Consider the following 24163-nt stretch of genomic DNA (forward strand, 5'->3'; position numbering starts at 1 on the left):
GCAGCCATGTGTGAGAGGTGGCGCTAGCGCGAGTCTCGAATCGAACTGATGCTATCTGTGATAAGGAATGGTTCAAATGGCTCTGAGCACTATGGGACTCAACTGCTGAGGTCATTAGTCCCCTAGAACTTAGAACTAGTTAAACCGAACTAACCTAAGGACAACACAAACATCCATGCCCGAGGCAGGATTCGAACCTGCGACCGTAGCGGTCTTGCGGTTCCAGACTGCAGCGCCTTTAACCGCACGGCCACTTCGGCCGGCTGTGATAAGGAATGTGGGGGTTCGCTCTACGTGTTATATGGTCGTTAGGAATTTCTTTTTTAATAACATTTATATTTCTCACTCTTTTGGCTGCGGAACAATATAATCTCCGTTCAATGCGACGACCCTACGCCAGCTTACTGCGAGGGCCTGTATGCCCACATGTTACCACTCTACTGGTCGATGTCGGAACCAACGTCTTACTGCGTCAATAATCTCCCCGTCATCCACGTACTTCTTCCTGCATCTTTTCACTGCGCTTAACAGATGCCAGTCGGAAAGCGCGAGATCTGGGCTGTAGGGTGGATGAGCAAGAACAGTCCAGTGAAGTTTTGTGAGCTCCTCTCGGGTGTGCAGACTTGTGTGAGACCTAGAATCGTCATGGAGAAGGAGAAGTTCTTTTGAATTTCTATAGCGACGAACACGCTGAAGTCGTTTCTTCAATTTGATGAGGGTAGCAGAGTAACCCCTTCGGAGTTCCAGAAGACCATCGCCTTGACTTTATCTGCTGAAGGTGCGCCTTTGAACATTTTCTTTGAAGGACAGGTGGTGAGGCTCCGCTCCACGGATTGCCATTTTGTGTCCGGTTCGAAGTAAAGAGTCTGTGTTTGATCGGCTGTGTCGACATTCGGCTAAAGATAATAATAATGTCGCTACCAGCGCAAGCAATTCCTCAAGGATAGTCCTTTGTTGCTCTTTACGATCGTCTGTTGGCAGCGACGAACCCAGCAGGAGCCCACCTTTGAATACCCCAACTGGTGGACCAGTGTGTCAGCACTACCAACAGAGACGTCCAGTTGAGCAGCGAAGTGTTTGATTGTGATACGTCGATCATCTTGAGTGATAGTGCCCACACGTCCCAACATTGCAGGGGTCACAGTGCGAGGCGCCGTGTATTTAACACTAAATTCTTCTAGAATCTTCGTATGGAAATGATGCTCTAAGCCCCCCTTTTCTAACTCCGACTTTTGCTGTCGCACATGGATTAAGAAGAAACGCTAACTAACTGTAATCGACCCTGCAAGTGAAGTAGAAAAGAGTTTGGCACCTGCAATAATTTAATTTGATAGAAATTAATTTGATAAGGTTCGTTCAAATGGCTCTGAGCACTATGGGACTCAACTGCTGAGGTCATTAGTCCCCTAGAACTTAGAACTAGTTAAACCTAACTAACCTAAGGACATCACAAACATCCATGCCCGAGGCAGGATTCGAACCTGCGACCGTAGCGGTCTTGCAGTTCCAGACTGCAGCGCCTTTAACCGCACGGCCACTTCGGCCGGCAATATGATAAGGGAAAGTTTCATTAACGTAGTGAGAAATGAAAGGGTTGCTCTACCGATCAACAGAAGTAAAGTTCTGTCCAAAATAACAATTTGATTTATTATGACTAAACTCAAAATAATAAACAAAACACATGAAACATTTACAATATGTCAAATTGGATACTCAAATAAATGCTGTGAAGGTGAAGTTGTACATAAACTAGATTCTGACATTTATGACCAAGTGGTATGTGGAACCAATTCCTTGCAACTCAGATCTTGAGAGAAACACCCGGCCAACCCAACATTAATTGCTGCTACAGAAGTGAGAACTCAGTCAATGAACACCCAAGACAGAACTACGTTAGAAAAGACGGGAACAGCCGTGCTCTGCTGAGCTCTATCACCTAGTAAAATACCCTAATCTGCCGGTGCTGCGGACATACATTACCAAACTGTCTTCTTAACTGCAAGGACACGATCTGGCATACTGGAGGCTATGGCTGGTTGCTTCGACGTCCCGTCGTGGTGATGATAATGTCGCGAGTATAGCGCAAAACTAATTAACCTGGTCTGGTTGTTCCAGACTAAAGACTTCCTAGCAATACAAATGCGCCTCTGAAGGAGACGAAGAAGGCTCGCTACACAATCATTGATGGTACAGTGAGTGATTTTAACAAGCGAAGTCACACAGTAACTCCGATACAGTCAACTTACACCAAAACTGCTCAAGACTGACAACATAGGCCGTTTGTACGCAGAACGCAGAACGCTCTGGTTGTTCCAGACTAAAGACTTCCTAGCAATACAAATGCGCCTCTGAAGGAGACGAAGAAGGCTCGCTACACAATCATTGATGGTACAGTGAGTGATTTTAACAAGCGAAGTCACACAGTAACTCCGATACAGTCAACTTACACCAAAACTGCTCAAGACTGACAACATAGGCCGTTTGTACGCAGAACGCTCAATTGCCAACTGTACTCGGAAAGTTACGTTGAAGTCGAAACTTCAGCAACTTCATCAAACAGTTACAATTAAATGAAAGTATATTAGACAGCCAACGTAAGGTAGACTGTCCAGAGCAGCGAGAGCTCAGTCTTGTAACCTACTCCGACCAAAAGGCGAGAAACGACTCCTACCAAGAGCACCCGTACAAGCCGAACACAGAACATTTCCGCCCCCACGACAGTGGCCGTGGTTAAACGTGCCAATCAGTAAATCGAAAGCTGGCTGAAAATTCCACTCTATTACCAAAGCGCTACTATTCCACCAATGGAGATACTTGGCGCCAATTTCTGCGCTGATTTTGCTACGTCACGGAACTATCCCCTGAGCAAGCCAATCACAGTTATGATTTTGCAGAAAACGCGGGAATTTGCTCGCCAAGACTGCCTGGGAACACACGTCATCCCCACACCTCGCTGGTAGGCGTCAGAAAGTGTTTTCACTAAGTTTCTGCGAAGTAACGGAATCTCTAGCCCCAGCCGCTCCTTCAGGCCCCTGTGGTCGTGTCGCCCCCACTCTTATGACAATGTCGGCGTCTGGACAGCATCCACTCAACTCCCTCACACCCGTCAGCATAACCCTTTCAAGATCAGCAGAACCTGCCTGTCACCGGACCACCCGGGTGACGAGAGACACTGCATGGGAAGTCCGCATCAGAAGGAATAGCAACTTTTTACTGCATGCAATTAGAGAGGAAAATATTCATATCTTCAGAGTTCTCAATACTAGCCTTGTAATGACTATACTCGGCTATACTTCCCCAAATCGAATTACTCAGAGTGAGATAGAAATATGAGAGGGGGCTCATGCCACCTCTCAACAGTTCACAGTTTCGTGAGGCCGGTCAGCACGCGGGGATTGGACAGCTTTGGGCGCCGTTGTTGTGATGAAGACGTCCAACGACACCCCGTGCTTTTGTTCACTGCCAGGCCTGGTTGGTTGGTTTGTGGGGGTTGAAGGGACCAGACTACAAAGGCCATCGGTCCCTTTTTCCATGATCATGAAACACCCACAAGGAAGAGAAACAAGCAACAGAAATAACAAGGGACGACACAGAACAAAAAAGACAAAGACAAAGACCAGAAAAGAGGAATTAAAAGCACACAGAGTATTACATTGATTGGCCGACCATGGAAACAAAAAAAAGAAAAAGCCAACCACCAAGAGACACACTAAAAACTCCAATCTAAAACCGTATGCCAAAGGCCAGAGTCAACACAACAAAAGAGAAAAATCCTCAGAACGAGCGATAAAAGCCCCCTGCTCAAATAAAACTCAAAACTAAGCCTGCCATTGCATCGTCATCCGATAAAAGGGCAGGGAGCGTATCAGGCACCGCAGACGTCTGCCTGAGCGCAGTTAAAAGCGGACAGGCCAACAAGATATGGACCACTGTCAACGCTGATCCACAGCGACATACAGGTGGGATCTCGCTGCGCAATATATGACCGTGCGTCAGCCAGGTGTGGCCAGTGCGTAGCCGGCAGAGCACATCGGAGTCCTTGCGAGAGGCCCGCAAGGAGGAGCGCCACACACCGGTGGTCTCCTTGACGACCCGAAGTTTGCTGGGTGAAGGCAGGGTGCGCCATTCATCACTCTAGGTACGAAGTACCTTCTGCCGCAAAATTCACTGGAGATCACACTCCAAAAGGCTAATCTCCAGGACCAGTGCACGGACAGCCTGTTTGGCCAGCGTGTCAACATATTCATTACCCGGTGTGACGTCCCTTCTCCTTCTTCACTCGCTGGGGGGAGACGCGACTCTTAACGGTGTTCGTCCCCGTTGGTATGACGTGGAACAGCACCTATAACTCTCGTAAGAACACAACACCTCGCGTGGTTTAGAAATATTCTGTTATCTGTTCGCAACAGCCTTCTCAGCTTGTGCGAACTGGTAAACTGCAATCGTTTATTTTTATTTTTATGCTCGATTAGTTCCGTGACGAAATAAAATCTTGATTCTTCATCATTAAGGTCATTTTTCACACCATACATAGCGAGGATGAACTTTTGCTGTCTACTATTCCGTTGCTATGGCGTTGCTACGTCAAGTTATTAACAACGGTCCGACGTAACTCCAGACATAACTTACTTTAGAGTAAATGTTTTTTTAATACGCCGTAATACTAATCACTAATCACTTTTCACTGTCGATTGTTCATGTACTCACTTAGTCACTTAAAATGTTTAAAGAGTCAATCAACTTGCACTAATACACATTGTATTGTCCGTTTAATGAGTTAGGCGACACGTAAGATTTATCTTTTGACTCAGATTTTATTGTTCTTTCTGTAATTAATTGTTTGTCCCTACAACACACGCACACCGATATATCATTCGAGATTAACCTCTGTTCAGTTCAGTAACCGTGACGCTGACGACAACTTTTGATTAGTCGGCGTAATTGTCTTTTTTGTGTCTTTTTGGCGCTGATGACCACGCTGTTTAGCGCCCGTAAACCTCAAACACACACACACACTCTTCGTGTCTTCGTTTTATTGTGTCCTACTCAAGATTACGAATTGTTTTTCTGTCGTTGATCCATTGCTCTCAAGGTTTGTTACCTTTCATCGGTACGAAGGCTAAGTCCCATAAACCAATATCACTCAGTTCAGGTCTAACACTCGTCTTACTACACCGTCGCGTTGGGAACTGTAAAGATTAACTTTCATCAGTCGAATGACTGAGCAATACTTCAGTCTCTACCTCACGAATTATCAAACTTCCAAAACTGAAACAATTTATTAGCGTTTGCGTCCAGACAACTATCGCAAATTTTCGATGCGGCTACAACGCTCTTCCATGATACATGTTATCTTTGACCGAATTACTTTCTTGGATTTAACCTTCGTTCATATGAGTTTGAATTTATTCTATAGATGTTTGATAAAGAATCTATGATGATCGTTTCCTTTTATCTCCCTTTTTGTATTCTGTTCTCAGCATTTGAATGATATAAGTGTTAATCAAAATATTACCATTGTAGATTTTATCATCAATAGTTACCATCACTGTCAAGACGACTCACTTCCCTACTTTAAGTTTCCACAAAGTTTGTTAATTGGGGTTTTCTGTCCTTGGGGAGTTAAACCGGGATGCCGACATGACCCGCGTTCCACATAAAAACCACGGAGTGGCCGCAACGGGCAAGAGTATGGATGGACTCCTGGATAACTATCACCAGACGAGAGCGAGGAAAACACTAGTTGATAGCTCGTAAACCGCTCGGGGAGTCACTACAGAGCAGGAGCGAATATACTCTAGGGCGCGAGAGATGGCTACCAGCTCGGCAGTGAAAACACTGCAGCCAGCTGGCAATGAGTGTTGTTCAGAATTATCTTCAAGAGTAATAGCATAACCAACTCGACCATCAACCATCGAACCGTCGGTATAGACCACGTCAGAGCCGTGAAACGCGGCAAGGATGGAAAGAAAGCGGCAGTGGAGGGCCTCGGGAGGGACTGAGTCCTTCGAGCCCTGTGCCAAATCCAGCTGAAGGCATGGGCGGGGCACACACCACCATGGGGGTAAACTAATATGGCCCTGGAAAAGAGATGGTAGAGGGAAAACTCAAGCCCAGAGAGAAGAGCCCGAACACCCTGACCAGGGCCGCTGTTCTGGAAGATGGACGACCGAGTTAGGGAACAGGAGATGGTAATTTGGGTGCCTGGGCAAGCTACAAACATGTGCAGCATAAGCGCCCAGTAGTCGTTGGCGCCGGATCCGCAATGGAGGAACACCATCCTCCACAAGTATGCTGTTTACAGGGCTTGTGCAGAAAGCTCCAGTTGCAAGTCGGATCAACTCCAACTTGAAGGCGATGCCGAACCATAAGCGAGGCCCCCACAATCGAGACAGGACTGAATCAACGCCTGATACAGTCGTAGAAGGGTAGACCGATCGGCGCCCCAGCTGGTGAAAAAATGTGGAACGCTTCACAATTTTGCGTTTCATCCTTGCGCAGGTTTCAATTTTAGTATATGTACTGCCGAAGCGAGTACCTGCCAGGTCTCTGTAGACTTTCTGTAAGCGCCTTTGGATATCTGCTCTGATTTTCCCCCAAAAAAACAAAAAACAAAAAAAAAACAAAAAAAACCTCAATGGAAAGAAAGCTTCTTGGAACACGCCTCCGTTACAGACGCCAGTTTGAAGTTTACGTATAGCGCCGCCGCCTATCGGAACTTCATAAAACTACATGGACTGAAGCGGGAATTTATCACCATGTCCCACACAAACTCTGCATTTTTTTTCCAACCAAAACTGGTCGAGAAAAAAAGTGTTGCATTACTTATTGGACGACCCTCATAGTTCTTTGTTCGAACGATTTACAGTGCACTTCGATTAAAAAAGAAGCTAACTCAGCTGTTAAATCTGATAGAATTTGACAGGGAATCCTTAAGGGCCTGGAGTCTTGTCCAGTGACGCCAATTTCAGTTCCTTTTTATCGTCATTAATGCGTATATTTTATCACCCATCACGGCAGTGACGCTAGAATTGAACCACGATGTATGAGCGCCTGGACTGTACTTTTAACGTGGGTGTCATGGACGGTATTCAGATGTTATCACATTTTCTTTGTGTTTTATCAGACACGTTTTTTAATGAGATCTGCTGTGGTAGTCGCTGAAGGCTTCATGCATTGCTCTTCTCACAGTCGAATTTGTTTCATTTATCGTATTTCTATCTATAGCACTATGATTTGAGTTACATATTTTGTGCAGTACTCGCTGTTTCCTTTATAAAGGTTTTACAATGTCTGCACACCATGAAGAATCCCTCCAATCATTAACTGTTCCATCTAGTGCTCGGTCAACTCGCCTTCTAAACCTGAGGCAAAGTTTCCCTGCTTGCTCTAATTCACCGCTAAATGCTCCGAGTTCCTGCTTGAAATATGACATTACTTCCTCTTTATCTAGTTTACTGAATGCGTAAATCTTTCAGCTTATCTTGGTTTGATCTTTGTTCCCAAGGAGTCATTGTTGCTCCAATTCCCTCATGCTCACAGGTACCATTTCCATTGTGAACATCTTCAAAGACATTTGGTCTATATGTTATGATTAAATTTAACACATTTCCGTCATTTATGGTCTTCAAAAGCTTCTGTTCAAAGTAGAGTTCAGAGAAAGCATTCAGTATAATTTCTCAGTAGACTATATCTTGCCAAGCCCTTCATTTACAAAACTGTAAATATCCCAATTGATTGTTGGATGAATAAAGCCTCCTACAATGACGATAGTACTACTGCGAATTACATGTCTGTGTCAGCGAGTTAAAGTTTTTCCTAAAGTTTTCATTTACTTCTTGGGAGAGTCTGGTGGTCAATTGGAGGAGTTATAAGTTTATGCCCAGTCTTGATATTAAGTCTTACGTAAACCATCTCGCGCGCCACTTCTATTTTACTGTGGATCTGAGTTAGTTGTCTACTGTTACGAATACACCACCTTCATTTTCTGTTAGCCTATCCTTTCCATATACGCTTAGATTTACCCCAAAAATCTCATTGCTCTCAATCTTGGATTTTAGCCATGTTTATTTACCTAGTATTATACGAGCTCCTCTGCTTTTTAGGAGTTCTTCATGACTGTTGGACGTTGTTACAAATGTTTCGGCATATGACACTATGGCATACAATACAGTGTGAAATTACCGTTTGTGAGGACACATAGCCAGGAGACGCTCCGATACAGCGTCCAGTTGACGCTGGTGTGAGAGAAACCTGTCTCTCTCGAATACTGTTGCCATACTTCTTTATATTTTTGTTCAGTGGACAAGTAAATACACAAATAAATAAACCTAAGAAAATGGAGTGAAATATAATATTACTGGAATAAAACATAAGATTAAACCAAATAAGGCAACAAAGTACACAGATATATTTTGTCTTATTTTTTACGCGAAAGAAGCTGTGCTTTCTTCTTTTCTTAGTAACAGTGAGAACACGCCAGGTTAGCCGAGCGCGCTAACGCGCTGCTTCCTGGACTCAGGTAGGCGCGCCGGCCCCGGATCGAATCTGCCCGGCGGATTAACGACGAGGGCCGATGTGCCGGCTATCCTGGATGTGGTTTTTAGATGGTTTTCCACGTCCCCATAAGTTAACGCCGGGCTGGTCCCCACATCCCGCCTCAGTTACACGGCTTGCAGACATCTGAACACTTTCACACTACTCCATGGATTACACTATTCGCAGACAGTTGGGTTGCACTAATTCCTTCCCGGGGGGTACGGGCTACAGGGTGGCAGCAGAAAGGGCATCCGGCCACCCCTTCAACTGACATTGCCACATCCGATTAACCATACCGACCCTGCATATACGCGGGAAAAACGGCACAAGCCCAAGTTAGTAATATAGTGAGAAATCAATAATGTCATCTGTAGATATGCATATCTTTCGAAACTAAATTATGACTGCCATACATTTGCAGGCTTGCAATGTAATTCGGCTTAGAGCTGCAATTTTGTATGTGTTGGACACTTGTGCAGTTCACACAGTCCCAAAAAGTACACGCACTAGACTGAAGACAATGTTTCTTTGACTTTTGGCGCAAACTCATCACACACCGCCAAGGAGGTTCAGATCACAGTCTCCTTGCAGCAGCATGGGCGATTAATATGGGCGATGTGGGAAGGGATACCTTACTGACGCCAAAATTTAAGATACGTGCCATGGTAGATGGTCTACCGGTCTTCTCACTACCTGATAATGTATATAAAGTGTTATACCAAGCAGTTTGAATAATGTCGTTAATAATTTTTTTTAAAAATGCTTAAAATTTTTGAAACATTCAACTGAGGATTTGTGTAGCAAAATTGTTCATTTTTCATTCCACATTTCTGGCGTTACATTTCAGAAGTAGTGTTTTCTGTACGTCAGTACAATCTATGTGTAAGGGGCGAAACTATAAATTTGAGAATATTATTTAAGGTAACCATCACATAACAATAAGTAGCAAGACATTCATCAGTTCCTCACCGAACCATACTCGTTCTCCGTGAATTTCCGTGGCGTCACAACTGGTCTCTACATCATATAATATGTGATTCATTAGTCCTAATTAGATACAAAAAACTAATTTTGAGACCATAACGATGGTAGACAGTGAAAATCTCGTAACTCCATTTTGTTATATTTTACAAGAGAAGCAGAACGTTTTCTTAAAAAATAAATGAAGTGATACAAATAATGTTGCTTCATGTGTAAATATATAGTAGAAGCCTAGTTATTGACAGATTAAAGAACTCCACACTCTTTCAAATCTCTATTTTACAGTTAACTTACTGGAACCACGATGTTTTCATTGCCCATCATCGATATTCGATTTCAAATGCAGTGGAGTTATTCCCTCAGTATTCAGAAATAAAGATGAATTTATAAACAAACGTTCGCTTCAGAATAATCTCAAATGGCTGCTTTAAAGCGGCCTGTTTGATCGATTTCTGGTGAGTCATTAGGAGAGGGATTTAATCTCCCCCATTTCACAGAATACTACCATTTTATTGTAAATGAGAACACTAAACACGGAAGTTCACATTTGCGCCTGCAGCCAGATGGACCGTGACTTATTGTCCTTACTGCCGTACCAGTTAGCGATGTATCATCAGCATAATCGCGTGTACACGGAAGCGCTTATCATGTTTCCGTAAGTATTGCGTCACTGCATCGTTGGCAAGACTGTGAACGCAAATTGAAGCGGGCGTATTGTTTAAGAAACAACGACTGGCAGCTCACGTATTCGTGGCATGTATCTTATCAATGGAGAGGATAAGAGTTTGTGCTGTATGTTCAGTGGAATAGGTGAAAACGCCGCCTCTGCTGTGCGCAGGCGCTAAAGAACAATATCGTAGGCCTCACGAAGCAAATAAACTGTGTTGTTGTTAATGTTTACTGTAGCATAAAATGTGAAACATGGAAGACAACTATGAAGAAATATCCGACCGCGGTTGCCCCTACGCGTGTTGCCGCAGAGGTAAGTGGAAGAAAAATGAACTTGTACGTAAACGTCAGGATTGCAGTCCTGGATTTTGTCTCAGTTACGTTTTAGTAATCTCAGCTGCCTCGCATGTAGCGTTTTAGTCTGTCATGCCGTTAACTCTCCGTGGCGATTGTGGGAATCGCAGACAGTTTGAACTGTAAACGATAAATATTTGTTAGTCGTTTTGTGACGTGTATTATGAGGGAAATGCTACCAGCGTTGTGGTTGTGGCTGCGAAGTCCTCGGATTACAGCAGGCTGCTGTCTACTGTCATCTGTGGTAATGGCTGCCGCGGGCGGTAGCAGCTGTTTGTGTTGGAAGTGCGTGCGTTCTAAACAGCATTTTGTTGGTGTTTTATGTGTCTGAGAATCGTCATATAGGAAGTGAATGAATATCCTTGGACAACATCAATGACCGAAGATCACACATTACCCAAAGGACAGTTACTAACCGAAGAGAAAAGTCGAGCAAATTCTGTTGTGTCGCTGTCATCGTCTGGTGTGTCAGACGAAGTCAGCATATTGCCAGAAGTGACTTTCGCGCCGGGTTCAAACAATAGTGGCACAATTGATTCCCCACGGGTTAATAGAGAAAACCAGCCGCTCTTAGGGCGGATGGAATTGGATGTCACATTCAATAACTTTCCGGGTGAGTAATACTTGTGTACAGCTAATTTCACTTTTCTGTGCCGAAAACAGGTAAGGTTAGCTTGTTTAGTAGCATGACATGTTCAGTTTAATCTTATTTCGTTAGTATATCGTGTAGAACTAACATGGTGCACTGACAATCAGTCGAGAATCTGTTGTGACACACTCTTTGTACAGAACATTCAAAAACTCTGAGCTCTAGATTTTTTTTTGATATGTTGTTAAAGATGTATGGTCTCCTACTTTTGCTATCAGAAATAAATATTTGGTGCATTATAATAAATTCAAGTTTGAGTGTTAGATCTTAATAGATAAATATTCATACTTTTAACAAAGACACATTTCGTGCAACCTATATTGAATTCCATAACATGCCGGTTGGCTGTATGTTTTAAAAAGCAAGTCATAATGGCATAGCTGAAGGAAGAGTTGACCATATACTATGAGGGAATAGAGAGGAGTAAAATACAGTTGATCATATAATATGAGGGAGCAGAGAGGGGGAAAACGACAAGTAATGTTACATAATGTTTTACATATCATCGCCTTTTTTAAAAGAACTTATCACTGAGAGGTTCCATTGCCAGCAAAACTTTTGTTGTATTGTATAGTGTTCCAACAGTTTATTTATACTTGATATACATTTTATGTACTATGCTAAAAGACCCTTTTGAAATGGTTGTTGCCAGTATTTAGAAGCTTCTCTAAGTTACGCAGACTGTGAACATGTTAACTTAAGGACTGAAACCTGCAACTTACATGTTATCTTCAAACATGTAAACTGTTAGGCAAGACATGACACATATAACAAACATTCTAGTATGACAGTGTCAACATCCATTTTGAGACTTTGGACAATTCATATACAGTTTGTGAATAGGTGTTTAAAATAGATTATTTTAGTAGAGAGTGGTCCTTTTAAACCATAGTGTTGTCTTCAGAGCCTGAACGGACAATTGAAGAGTGATGATTATTTGGTAATTAGAAAAATTGCATATCTGAGGATGCTACAGTCTTTTGTGTATAACATCACAATGAAATTCCCTTTTTATGTCTATACTGCTGACATGTGTGTCCTTTCTTTAATAATTAGTCTCCTAGTTAAATGATTTTTAATGTAAGTACAAAATGATAAATCTGACAACATTTAGCTGTGATATGTGGTAAAGAACTTGTTGTGTTTATATGAAAGTTGAGTATTGGTATATTCAAATTTTCTTTCCATTGTATTGATTATGATTTAACCCAAAAAGTCTGGTTTAAGTTTGTAATATATTTGCACTTTTTGGTTTCAGATGATCCCCAGTTCTCTGAACTTGTGCGACAGGCGGAATACGCCATAGACAATGGAATATACCCCGAAAGAATTTACCAAGGATCAAGTGGAAGTTACTTTGTTAAAAATCCTGCAGGTGTAAGTAGTGATACTCTAAACAGTGGAAGTACCAGCACCTATTGGAACAGTTACCAAATGTTTGCTTGGTTATTTAGCATTTTCCATAATTCGCAGCATATTCCATAAGAATCACACTGTCAAAATGTTCATAGCTCTGTTACCAGTGTTCTGAGAGTTAACTTATGGTTGGATAAATGTAATATGCATGTTCATCTGGGTTATCTATCTCAGAAAAAAACAACTTAGAGACACACTAAGATGAGCATATGATTCTTTGAATTGTAATGTTTTGATTAAATGAATTTTGCATTCAGTCACAGGCTGTGAGAAAGGATTGTTAATAACAGGTGGGCACAAACATTGTTTACCCCCACATTCTTTAAAGTGAAGAAAGTAGTAACAATAAAATAAAAACACAACTATGTTGTTTGTAAATCTATGGTGTTTAAATAAAAATATTTAAAAAAATCAAAAACAGTGTGGAAGTGCAGAAGTTCATACCAGGGATATAATGAGAGTTTGTCATAAATTTATTACTGTGTCTCACAAAGTGTCCAATGCTTACAGAAAGTTATTGGAGTTTTCAAACCAAAGGATGAGGAACCTTATGGAAGACTGAATCCCAAGTGGACTAAATGGATGCATAAACTGTGTTGTCCATGTTGCTTTGGACGGTCATGCCTTATACCAAACCAAGGATACCTTTCTGAAGCAGGTGCCAGTTTGGTGGACCAGAAACTGCAACTGAAAGTAGTACCTAAGACTAAGGTATGTAACTGAAGATTCTGAAAAGTGGGAAGTTGTCAAAAGTGCAAGAAAAATTGTACAATGGTTTAGTAGTGTAAATTCTGTTTTGTAATGGCATCGATATGGTCATCAGAGTCTAAAAAGTGGTTATTGCTCGTTTTTCTGTACACACACTATATATTACAACATGAAACAGAAACATTGTTCATTGTGTGATAATTTAGCATGAAACTGTTCATAATGTCGTAGATCCAGATTTGAAACAATGATATAAGATTCATGTATAATCTAAAATAGGCTAGCCTATAAGAGGCTACTGTGTGGTAGTGGACCCGTTCGCTGAAATCTTATCTGTGATGACAGACATTTGTGTAGCGAAGGCCAAAGTGTAGGTTAGTTTGGCCAAAGTGTAGGTTAGTTTGGAAGATGATCATTTGATTGTGCTTTGGTGAAGCCAACTAATGTGAATGTGAAATAAAGGTAGCTGTAACAGATTAATTTTAAGCATAGCCTGGATGTGTTTGGATCCATGCCACATTTAATGAACATTCCATTACAAAACCTAAAACTGTGATGTATGTTCAGAAAACCAAATAATATAACAGACAAGTCTCTGCTAAGTTTTTGATACATATCATATACGTGTATCGTACATAAACTTCAAAAACTGCAAAGGGGACTACTACATACCTTTTACCCTTATAAGAGTTGAGTACAGTAATGTGAAGATTTGCCAGGAACAACAAGTGGTTTGGATTCCATGTTAAACCATAGATCCTTTTTTCTCATTATTATCACGGAGGTAGATTAGGGATGTGCAATTCGATGAAGTGGCGTATAGTTCAAAGACTTGCACTTTACGACCACTATCGTCTGTATAAATTTAACCCTTAACTTGTGGAACACCCTGTATATGCAAAACAACTCTAAAGAAAAATAATACTGTAGAGCACAATCAGTCACCAATAAGATAATTTTTTTTTTTTGTGTTAACTTTGCTGTCTGTCAAGCGTTGCACATCATTGGCTTGATGATGCAGCTGAAGTGAAAAAAAAACGATGTTATGAGGTGATTATGTCTAAGAAAAGCAACACATGTACATGATGAATTACATATGCTGCTGGCAACACCAGGAAGAATAGTGTATAAGGAAAGCAAGAAGACCCAAAGAGCAGCAACACATTTCATTACAGTTTCATTCAATAAGCTTGAAAGAGTCACGGAGGTTCCCGCTAACTCCAGTGGCAGACGCTGAGAGGCAGCCTTTCTACATCATGGTGTGATTTAGGGTGCAATTTACTATCATAGTTGCGACAATGTACATTCATAGGACCATCCACTAATATGTTGCTTCTTCCTACATGTGTCTCTCGAAATAACCAAGAGGCTTACTAACAATCATTCGTTCAGTGGGTATGCCTGGGTGCCTCATTTAGCACGTTGAAGAGGCTATTCTTGCAGCTATTGAGGGTACAAGGTACAACCAACAGTAGATTGTGTATATGTTGGAACAAATGATGCCTGTCATCTGGGATCTGAGGTCATCCATGGCTCATTCCAGTGAATGGCAGAGAAGGTTGAGAAGACCAGTCTTGCGCCTGGAGTTTCAGTGAAGCTCCCAATTTGCAGTATTGTCCCAAAACTGATCATGTTCTTTTGGTTCTGAGCCGAGTGGAAGAACTGAACCAGAGTCTTCGAAGATTCGGTGACAAGCTAGGCTGCGATTTAATGAACTTGCACCTTAGGGGTGAGAACTGTAGGGTTCCTCTAAAAAGGTCAGGTATGCACTACACATTGGAGGCTGCTACTCAGGTAGCTGACTGAGTGTGGGGTGCACACAAAAGTTGTTTTAAATTGACTGACTCCACCAATCCAGATGATGATAGCTGTAGCAAGCCGAGAAGTATCACAGCAAGCTAGAAAGAAATGTCTCACAGAGGTGAGAGTATTAAAATCCCAATGGTAAACTTCCAAAGCATTCGCAGCAAAGTGCCAGAGTTTGAAGTGCTCATTAGGAGCAGTGAAACTCACATAGTACTAGGTACAGAAGCTGCTTGAAACCTGAAATTGATAGCCGTAAGATTTTTGAGGAAAGTTTGTCATATCGAAAGGATAGGCAAATGGAAAATGGAGGTGGTATATTTGTCGCAATAGACAAACTCAAGTCCACAGAGGTAGAATTGAAGTTGCATGTGAGATTGTTTGGGCAACACTCAGTACCAGAGATGGGCATAAAATGGTTATTGCATCACTCTATAACCCACCAGACGCATCTCCTGATGTAACTGAAAACATTAGAGAGAACCTCAGTTCACTTGTACATAAGTTCCCAAATCATACCGTAATCATCAGTGGAGTCTTTAATCAACCAACAATTAATTGGAAAAATTGCAGTTTTGTTAGGTGGGTGTGATAAGATACCCTGTGGAACTTTACTAAATGCCCTCCCTGAAAACTACCTAGAACAGATACTTAGGAATCATACTCATGGTGGAAATATATGGATCTAATGGCAACAAAAAGACTCGACATCTTTGAGGATATCCACATCAAAACTGGTATCAGTGACTATGACCTGGTTGTGGTAGTAAAGATTACCAAAGTACAAAGGACAACTAAAACAAGCAGAAAGATATGTATCTTCAGTAAACTAGATAAAAAAATCAGTAGTGTCATACCCTAGTGAAGGATTTAAAACTTTCATCACAGGCAGGAGTGTGTAGAGGAATTCTAGCTCAAGTTTAAAAGAATAGCTGACCATGCACTGGATAGATATGTACTCAGTAGAGCAGTTCATACTAGCAGGGGACCTACATGGTATACAATCACTGTAAAGAGACTTCTAAAGAACGAGAGAAAGCATAGGGCTGAATGAAATGCATTTGGCTGTCAAGAGAGCAGCGCGTGAAGCCTTCAATGGCTACCATAGCAGAGTATTTTCAAGGGGTCTTTCACAGAACCCACAGAAATCCTAGTCATATGTAAAGGCTTTTAGTGGCACCAAAGTTAGTGATGAGACCCTAGCGAATGAGACAGGAATTGAAACTGAGGGTAGCAAAGGAGAAGCTGAAATGCTTAACTCTGATTTCAAATGTTCCTTAACAAAGGGAAACCCAGGAGAATTGCCTCAATTTTAAGCCTCGTACCACAGAAAAGATGAATGAAATAAGTGTTGGTGTCAGTGGTGTTGAGAAACAGCTGAAGTCATTAAAACTGAACAAAGCTACAGGCTCCAAAGGAATCCCTGCCAGATTCTACACTGAATTTTTGGCTGAGTTAGCCTCTCTTCTAACTATAGTCTATCATAGATCCCTCAAACAAAAAAAAAAAAAAAAAAAACATGCCCAGTTCTTGGGAAAAGGCACAGGTCACATCCATTTACAAGAAGAGTGGTAGAAGGGATGCACAAAACTACCATCCAGTATCCTTGACACCAATTTGTGGTGGAATCTTAGAACATTTTCTGAGCTCAAACATAATGAGGTATCTTGAACAGAATGATCTTCTCAATGCCAACCAGCATGGAGTTTGAAAACATCAAACATGTGAAACCCAACCCACACTTTTCTCACATGACATATTGAAGGCTTTGGATCAAGACAACCAGGTAGATACAGTATTTCTTGATTTCCAAAATGCATTTGACTCACTAATGACAGCTACGCTTAATGTGGAAAGTATGATCATGTGGGGTATAAAGTGAAATTTGTGACTGGATTGAGGTGTTCTTGGTAGGGAAGAGACAGCGTGTTATTTTGGATGGAGAGTTATTGTCAGATGTAGAAGTCACTTCAGGTGTGCCCCAGTGAAGTGTGTTGGGACCCTTGCTGTTCATATTGTGTATTAATGATCTTTCAGGCGATATTAATAGTAAAAGGAGGCTTTTTGCAGATGATGCAGTTGTCTATAATGAAGTACTATCTGGAAGAAGGTGCATAAATATTCAGTGAGATCGTGATAAGATTTCAACGTGCTGCATAGATTGGCAACTTGCTCTAAATGTTCAGAAGTGAAAAATTTTGCACTTCACAAAATGAAAAAACATAGTATCCTATGATTATAATATCAGTGAGTCACTGTTTGAATCGGCAAACTCATACAAACACCTGGGTGTGACACTTTGTAGGGATGTGAAATGGAATGATAACATAGGTTCTGTTGCGGGTAAAGCAGATGGTAGATTTCAGTTTATTGGTAGACTACTGGGGAATTGCAATCAGTCTACAAAGGAGATTGCTTACAAATCACTCATACAACTAGTTCCAGAATATTGATGAAGTGTGTGGACCTGTCTTAGATACGAGTGACAAGGGATATTGAATGTATACAGAGAAGGATGGCGCAAATGGTCACAGGTTTGTTTAATCCATGGGAGTGTGTCACAAAGTACTTAAGGAACAGAACTGGAAGACTCTTGAAGATAGATGTAAACTATCTCAAGAAACTCTGTTAACGAAGTTTCAATAACTAGCTTGAAATGATTACTCTAAGAATGTACTACAACCTCCAATGTATTGCTGACATAGGGATTGTGAAGATAAGATTAGGATAATTATTGCTTGCACAGAGGCATCCAGTCAATCATTCTTCATGTGCACCATACGTGAACCGAAAAGGAAAAAACCTAATAACTGGTACAAAGGGACATACTCTCTGCCATGCACTACATGGTGGTTTGCAGAGTAGAGATGTAGATTCTTCCCACAAATAATTCACGACTGGGACAGGAAATTGGTGAAGTGACAGTTGACCAGTAAGTACCCTGTATTTCATGTGGTAGTAGCTCAGTGGAGGAATGTAGCAAGCTTAAGACAGTGTGATATAACTTTAAACAGTGGAAAATGCATGATGGAATAATGAATATATTATGAAAAGGATAGTTGCTACTAACCATATAGCAGAAATGCTTAGTCACAGATAGGCACAACAAACGATATTAATAGTAAATATTTCAGTAGCGCTAAAATAGACAATTTTTTGTTAACCAGATCGTTAAGATAAATTTTAGCACGTATGTAGTTAACAACTGTCAAGTTTGCATATATCATGCCAATGCATCAAATCTGGACCAGCACTCAGGAAATTACGGCCTTAATTTTTTTCTGCCAACATTTGATTATTCTCAGTCGGATTGTTCTGATACATAATGAACTTTGAACTGAATTAATTTTGAACTACTGTTTATTTAATTTTCATTAGTGTGGTTTTCATTCCCTTCCTGTATAGTATGAGAGCAACTCTAACTGAATAACTGCAACAAAAAGGCATACAATTATGTGAACTTCTTTTTGTGCACACATATGTTCATCATCCTCTTGACAGCTCTAAATAAAATACTGCATACACCATTCAGGCTAATACTTTATTTGTGACTTTTCAGATATATTAGGATGAAACAACAGCTAAACTGCATGGGTAAACAGATAATAAAAGAAGTATTGCGTTTTCTGTTACATATAATTTCTTTCAAATGGTAAACATCATTCATGTAATGTATCCTGGCAATTCTTCTAAATCTAAAGCCAACAACTGAGTCTCACTGTAACTATTATTAGGGCTTCTTCCCATTCCATTCACATATAGGATGTGACAAGAAAATTTCCTTAAATTTCTCTGTGCATGCTGTACTGAATCTAACCTTGTCTTCATTATTCATATGGGAACAATACATACGTGGTTTTCATGTATTCCTACACTCGCAGCTTAAAGCTGTTTCTTGTAACTTCGTAAGTATGCTTTCACTGGATAGTTTGCCAGTTCTGTTATGCAAGCATCTCCATGATGCTCACTGATCAGTCCATTCTCGGACATGACCATTCATACTGTCCTTCTTTGTAAACGTTCTGTATACTCAGTTAGTCCTATTTGGTATGAGTCAGTTACATGAAAAGCAATCTAGCATGTGTTCCACGACTGTGTTGTAGGCAATCTCTTTTCTAGCCAGTTGTGTTTCCCCAGTATTCGTCCAATGAACTGAGATCTGCCAACCGCTTTACCTATGACAGAGGCTATGTGATCACTCCATTTCGTATCTGTACAATTTGAGACACCCAGATAATTTAATAGTCATGGGTGACTGGAATTTGAGAGTAGGAAAAGGGAGAGAAGGAAACATAGTCGGTAAATATGGATTGGGGGTAAGAAATGAAAGAGGAAGCCGTCTGGTAGAATTTTGCACAGAGCATAAGTTAATCATAGCTAACACTTGGTTCAAGAATCATGAAAGAAGGTTGTATACATGGAAGAACCCTGGAGATACTAAAAGGTATCAGATTGATTATATAATGGTAAGACTGAGATTTAGGAAGCAGGTTTTAAATTGTAAGACATTTCCAGGGGCAGATGTGGACTCTGACCACAATCTATTGGTTATGAACTGTAGATTAAAACTGAAGAAACTGCAAAAAGGTGGGAATTTAAGGAGATGGGACCTGGATAAACTGAAAGAACCAGAGGTTGTACAGAGTTTCAGGGAGAGCATAAGGGAACAATTGACAGGAATGGGGAAAAGAAATACAGTACAAGAAGAATGGGTAGCTCTGAGGGATGAAGTAGTGAAGGCAGCAGACAATCAAGTAGGTAAAAAGACGAGGGCTAGTAGAAATCCTTGGGTAACAGAAGAAATATTGAATTTAATTGACGAAAGGAGAAAATATAAAAATGCAGTAAATGAAGCAGGCAAAAAGGAGTACAAACGTCTCAAAAATGAGATCGACAGGAAGTGCAAAACTGCTAAGCAGGGATGGCTAGAGGACAAATATAAGGATGTAGAGGCTTATCTCACTAGGGGTAAGATAGATACTGCCTACAGAAAAATTAAAGAGACCTTTGGAGAAAAGAGAATCACTTGTATGAATATCAAGAGCTCAAATGGAAACCCAGTTCTAAGCAAAGAAGGGAAAGCAGAAAGGTGGAAGGAGTATATGGAGGGTCTATACAAGGGCAATGTACTTGAGGACAATATTATGGAAATGGAAGAGGATGTAGATGAAGATGAAATGGGAGATACGATATTGCGTGAAGAGTTTGACAGAGCACTGAAAGGCCTGAGTTGAAACAAGGCCCTGGGAGTAGACAAAATTCCATTAGAACTACTGACAGCCTTGGGAGAGCCAGTCATGACAAAACTCTACCATCTGGTGAGCAAGATGTACGAGACAGGCAAAATACCCTCAGACTTCAAGAAGAATATAATAATTCCAATCCCAAAGAAAGCAGGTGTTGACAGATGTGAAAATTACCGAACTATCAGTTTAATAAGTCACAGCTGCAAAATACTAACGCTAATTCATTACAGACGAATGGAAAAACTGGTAGAAGCAGACCTCGGGGAAGGTCAGTTTGGATTCTGTAGAAATGTTGGAACACGTGAGGCAATACTGACCTTACGACTTATCTTAGAAGAAAGATTAAGGAAAGGCAAACCTATGTTTCCAGCATTTGTAGACTTAGAGAAAGCTTTTGACAGTGTTGACTGGAATACTCTCTTTCAAATTCTAAAGGTGGCAGGGGTAAAATACAGGGAGCAGAAGACTATTTACAATTTGCACAGAAACCAGGTGGCAGTTATGAGTTGAGGGGCATGAAGGGGAAGCAGTGTTTGCAAAGGGAGTGAGACAGGGTTGTAGCCTATCCCCGATGTTATTCAAGTGTATATTGAGCAAGCAGTAAAGGAAACAAAAGAAAAATTAGGAGTAGGTATTAAAATTCATGGAGAAGAAATAAAAACGTTGAGGTTCGCCGATGACATTGTAATTCTGTCAGAGACAGCAAAGGACTTGGAAGAGCAGTTGAACGGAATGGACAGTGTCTTGAAAGGAGGGTATAAGAGGAACATCAACAAAAGCAAAACAAGGATCATGGAATGTAGTCGGATTAAGTCGGGTGATGCTGAGGGAATTAGATTAGAAAATGAGATTCTTAAAGTAGTAAAGGAGTTTTGCTATTTGGGGAGCAAAATAACTGATGATGGTCGAAGTAGAGAGGATATAAAATGTAGACTGGCAATGACAAGGAAAGCATTTCTGAAGAAGAGGAATTTGTTAACATCGAGTATAGATTTAAGTGTCAGGAAGTTGTTCCTGAAAGTATTTGTATGGAGTGTAGTTATGTATGGAAGTGAAACATGGACAATAAATAGTTTGGACAGGAAGAGAATAGAAGGTTTCGAAATGTGGTGCTACAGAAGAATGCTGAAGATTAGATGGGTAGATCACATAACTAATGAGGAGGTATTGAATAGAATAGGGGAGAAGAGGAGTTTGTGGCACAACTTGACAAGAAGAAGAGACCAGTTGGTAGGGCATGTTCTGAGGCATCAACGGATCACAAATTTAGCATTGGAGGGCAGTGTGGAGGGTAAAAATCATAGAGGGAGACCAAGAGATGAATACAGTAAGCTGTTCCAGAAGGATGTAGGCTGCAGTAAGTACTGGGAGATGAAGAAGCTTGCACAGGATAGAGTAGCATGGAGAGCTGCATCAAACCAGTCTCAGGACTGAAGACAACAACAACAACAACAGATATTTGTATGACTTACTGATCCCAACTGTGACTTACTGATATTGTAGTCATAGGACACTTAAGTTTTCTCATTTTATAAAGTGCATAGTTCTACATTTCTAAACATTTAAACCAAGTTGCCAGTCTCTGCAAACCTTTGAAATTGTACAAGGTCTTCCTGAATACTTCTGCAGCTTTTTTTAACAGTCCTTGCTTATAGATAATGCCATTATTACTGTCTGCAAGGGTACTAATATATAGCATAAGCACCATGCTGAAACAAAGGAAGAAGATGGGTCAAACAAAGAAGGTATTAGATCAATTAAAATAGACAACACAGTGGTCATAGATGGTATGGAAATAGCAAACATACTTCATGATAACTATATCAGTGTAGTAGAAAACTTAAAATTGGAAAGAAATAGTCAAAAACAGAAGAGTATTAAGGTACCAAAAAGATCATGCAGTACTATGTTTGTAAGACCAGTCACGGAAGATGAACTGCTTAAAACTATACAGAAACTGAATTCCAAGAAATCAGCTGGTGATGATGAAATATCAAACCATGTAATAAGGCTGGTAAGTGAGCAGATAATAACACCACTGCTGAACATAGCAAACTGTTCTTTCAGAGATGGAATTTTTCCAGAAAAACTTAAGATAATGAAGGTGGTGCCAGTGTACAAGGAAGGGGATAAGGATGACCCCAACAACTACAGACCAGTTTCACTTATATCAAGTTTCTTGAAAATCCTAGAAATGCGTATGTATACCAGATTAGTTAATTATTTGGACAAACATAACATTCTCATACCCTCACAACAAGGTTTGTGATAGGGTAAATCTACAGAATCAGCAATTGCCAGTCTAACAGAATACATTTTACAGTCCTTAGATGAAAAAAAGGTTGTCTCTGCTGTGTTTCTGGATATTTCAAAAGCATTTGACACCATTGGCCATGAAATGCTGATACAAAAATTTGGCAACAATGGCATTCGATGGCAACCAGGTGAATGGATAAAATCATACTTGTGCAACCTCAAGCAGCATGTATCATTAGGAAACTCACACCAATCAGAAACCAAACCCATCAGATATGGAGTGCCGCAGGGTTCGGTAATGGGACCATTGTTATTTAATGTGTTTGTTAATGATATAGGTGTTGAGGAGGAAGAAAAGATAATATTTTATGCTGATGACATGAAAGTACTAAATAGTGACCAAAATATGGAACAGTATGGAACAGCTTGAGAGAAGACGATACATATATGCAAATGCCACAGCTCAATGGCTGTTGGAAAATGAACTGGTTATAAATCTAAAAGAGATTATGTATGCAGTGTTTAAGGGGAGCCGGAGGTGCCTATGCTGCCCATGTTAAAATCACTAAGTTTGAGGAACATTTATGAATAAACTACCGAATAGAATTTTTTTTTTTTTACATATAGAATGGTTTAGTATTGCAGTTATGACAGAGGGATTTTGGAGTATCTTTTCTAGTTTCCTTCCAATTATTTTTTTATTAATGACCCAAATTTTTTTACAAATAATTACTTTATAATTAAACTGAAATGAAACTACTGAACATATTGCCAAATGGCTATGTTACAATGTAAGTTTGACCACTAGGAGTGCTGTATAAAAATTTCATTTCTCTAGCTTGAGTGGATTTTGAGAAAATGTTCCTTATATTCAAAAAATTCTAATTTACGGGAAATGGCTATCAAAGTTTCTCAATACATTCCTGCACTATAGGAAGGGTCTTCTTCTTCATCATCCAAAAGCTTCCTCTTCTGTCTTCTTTTCCGGCCTGTTGTTCCATCACACTTCATATGCCTTTCTCTTCTTTCTGCTCCTCTTATCCTTTCTCTGTCAATATTTCTTAGTGCTTGTACAGTGTTCACCCCTGCTGTAAATCCTAATGTCTTCAGAACTTCACACTTCACACTGTTCCCTTGGTTGTAGGTTGCTATTGCATCATAAATGCCAAAGTGCAGTGTTTTTATGCTTACGAACACCCTTTTAGGAATCACTTTCCAAATCAAATTGTTTACGCTCTCATTAGGATTCTGCGTCTTTCCGTGTAGACATTTGTGTAACAATTCTGGCTGTGCTAAGTTATGAAAAATTGGTTTTATTGCATTTATCACAGCTGCTGGCAAACCATGTTTGTGATCATAGTCCTTTTTTGCATTATATTTGCACCAGGAATCTTTTGGGCACAGGCAGTGTTGAGGGTATTCATTGGAAGAGGCAGTATGAAGGAACAATGCCCACACTGCCTTTCGCATGTCACTAACATTACTAGTATTTTACCTTATAGCATACCCATAGTATCTCTGTAGACGTTCAATCACCTCATCA

The 24163-nt window shown here is 40.6% G+C and overlaps 1 protein-coding gene and 1 pseudogene across 2 annotated transcripts in view; one reads left to right on the top strand and one right to left on the bottom strand.

Annotated features, from left to right (window-relative positions):
• Nucleotides 1–6456: 6456 nt before the first annotated feature.
• Nucleotides 6457–6538, bottom strand: LOC126482881 (U6 spliceosomal RNA; annotated as a pseudogene).
• A 3651-nt stretch (nucleotides 6539–10189) lies between these two features.
• The window catches only part of LOC126481243 (phosphatidylinositol 4-kinase type 2-beta), a 50885-nt gene continuing 36911 nt past the window's right edge, over nucleotides 10190–24163 (top strand). The window contains exons 1-3 of one of the 2 annotated variants that reach the window (XM_050104858.1): nucleotides 10190–10501; nucleotides 12450–12568; nucleotides 13118–13318. In XM_050104858.1, coding sequence (XP_049960815.1) covers nucleotides 10441–10501; nucleotides 12450–12568; nucleotides 13118–13318 — 381 coding nt within the window. In that variant the 5' untranslated portion in view covers nucleotides 10190–10440. Of the gene's footprint in view, nucleotides 10502–10739; nucleotides 11156–12449; nucleotides 12569–13117; nucleotides 13319–24163 lie in introns of those variants that run through there. The other variant, XM_050104857.1, reaches the window with a different exon arrangement.

Source organism: Schistocerca serialis, chromosome 5 (genome assembly GCF_023864345.2).
Source record: "Schistocerca serialis cubense isolate TAMUIC-IGC-003099 chromosome 5, iqSchSeri2.2, whole genome shotgun sequence".
Lineage (NCBI taxonomy): Eukaryota > Metazoa > Arthropoda > Insecta > Orthoptera > Acrididae > Schistocerca > Schistocerca serialis.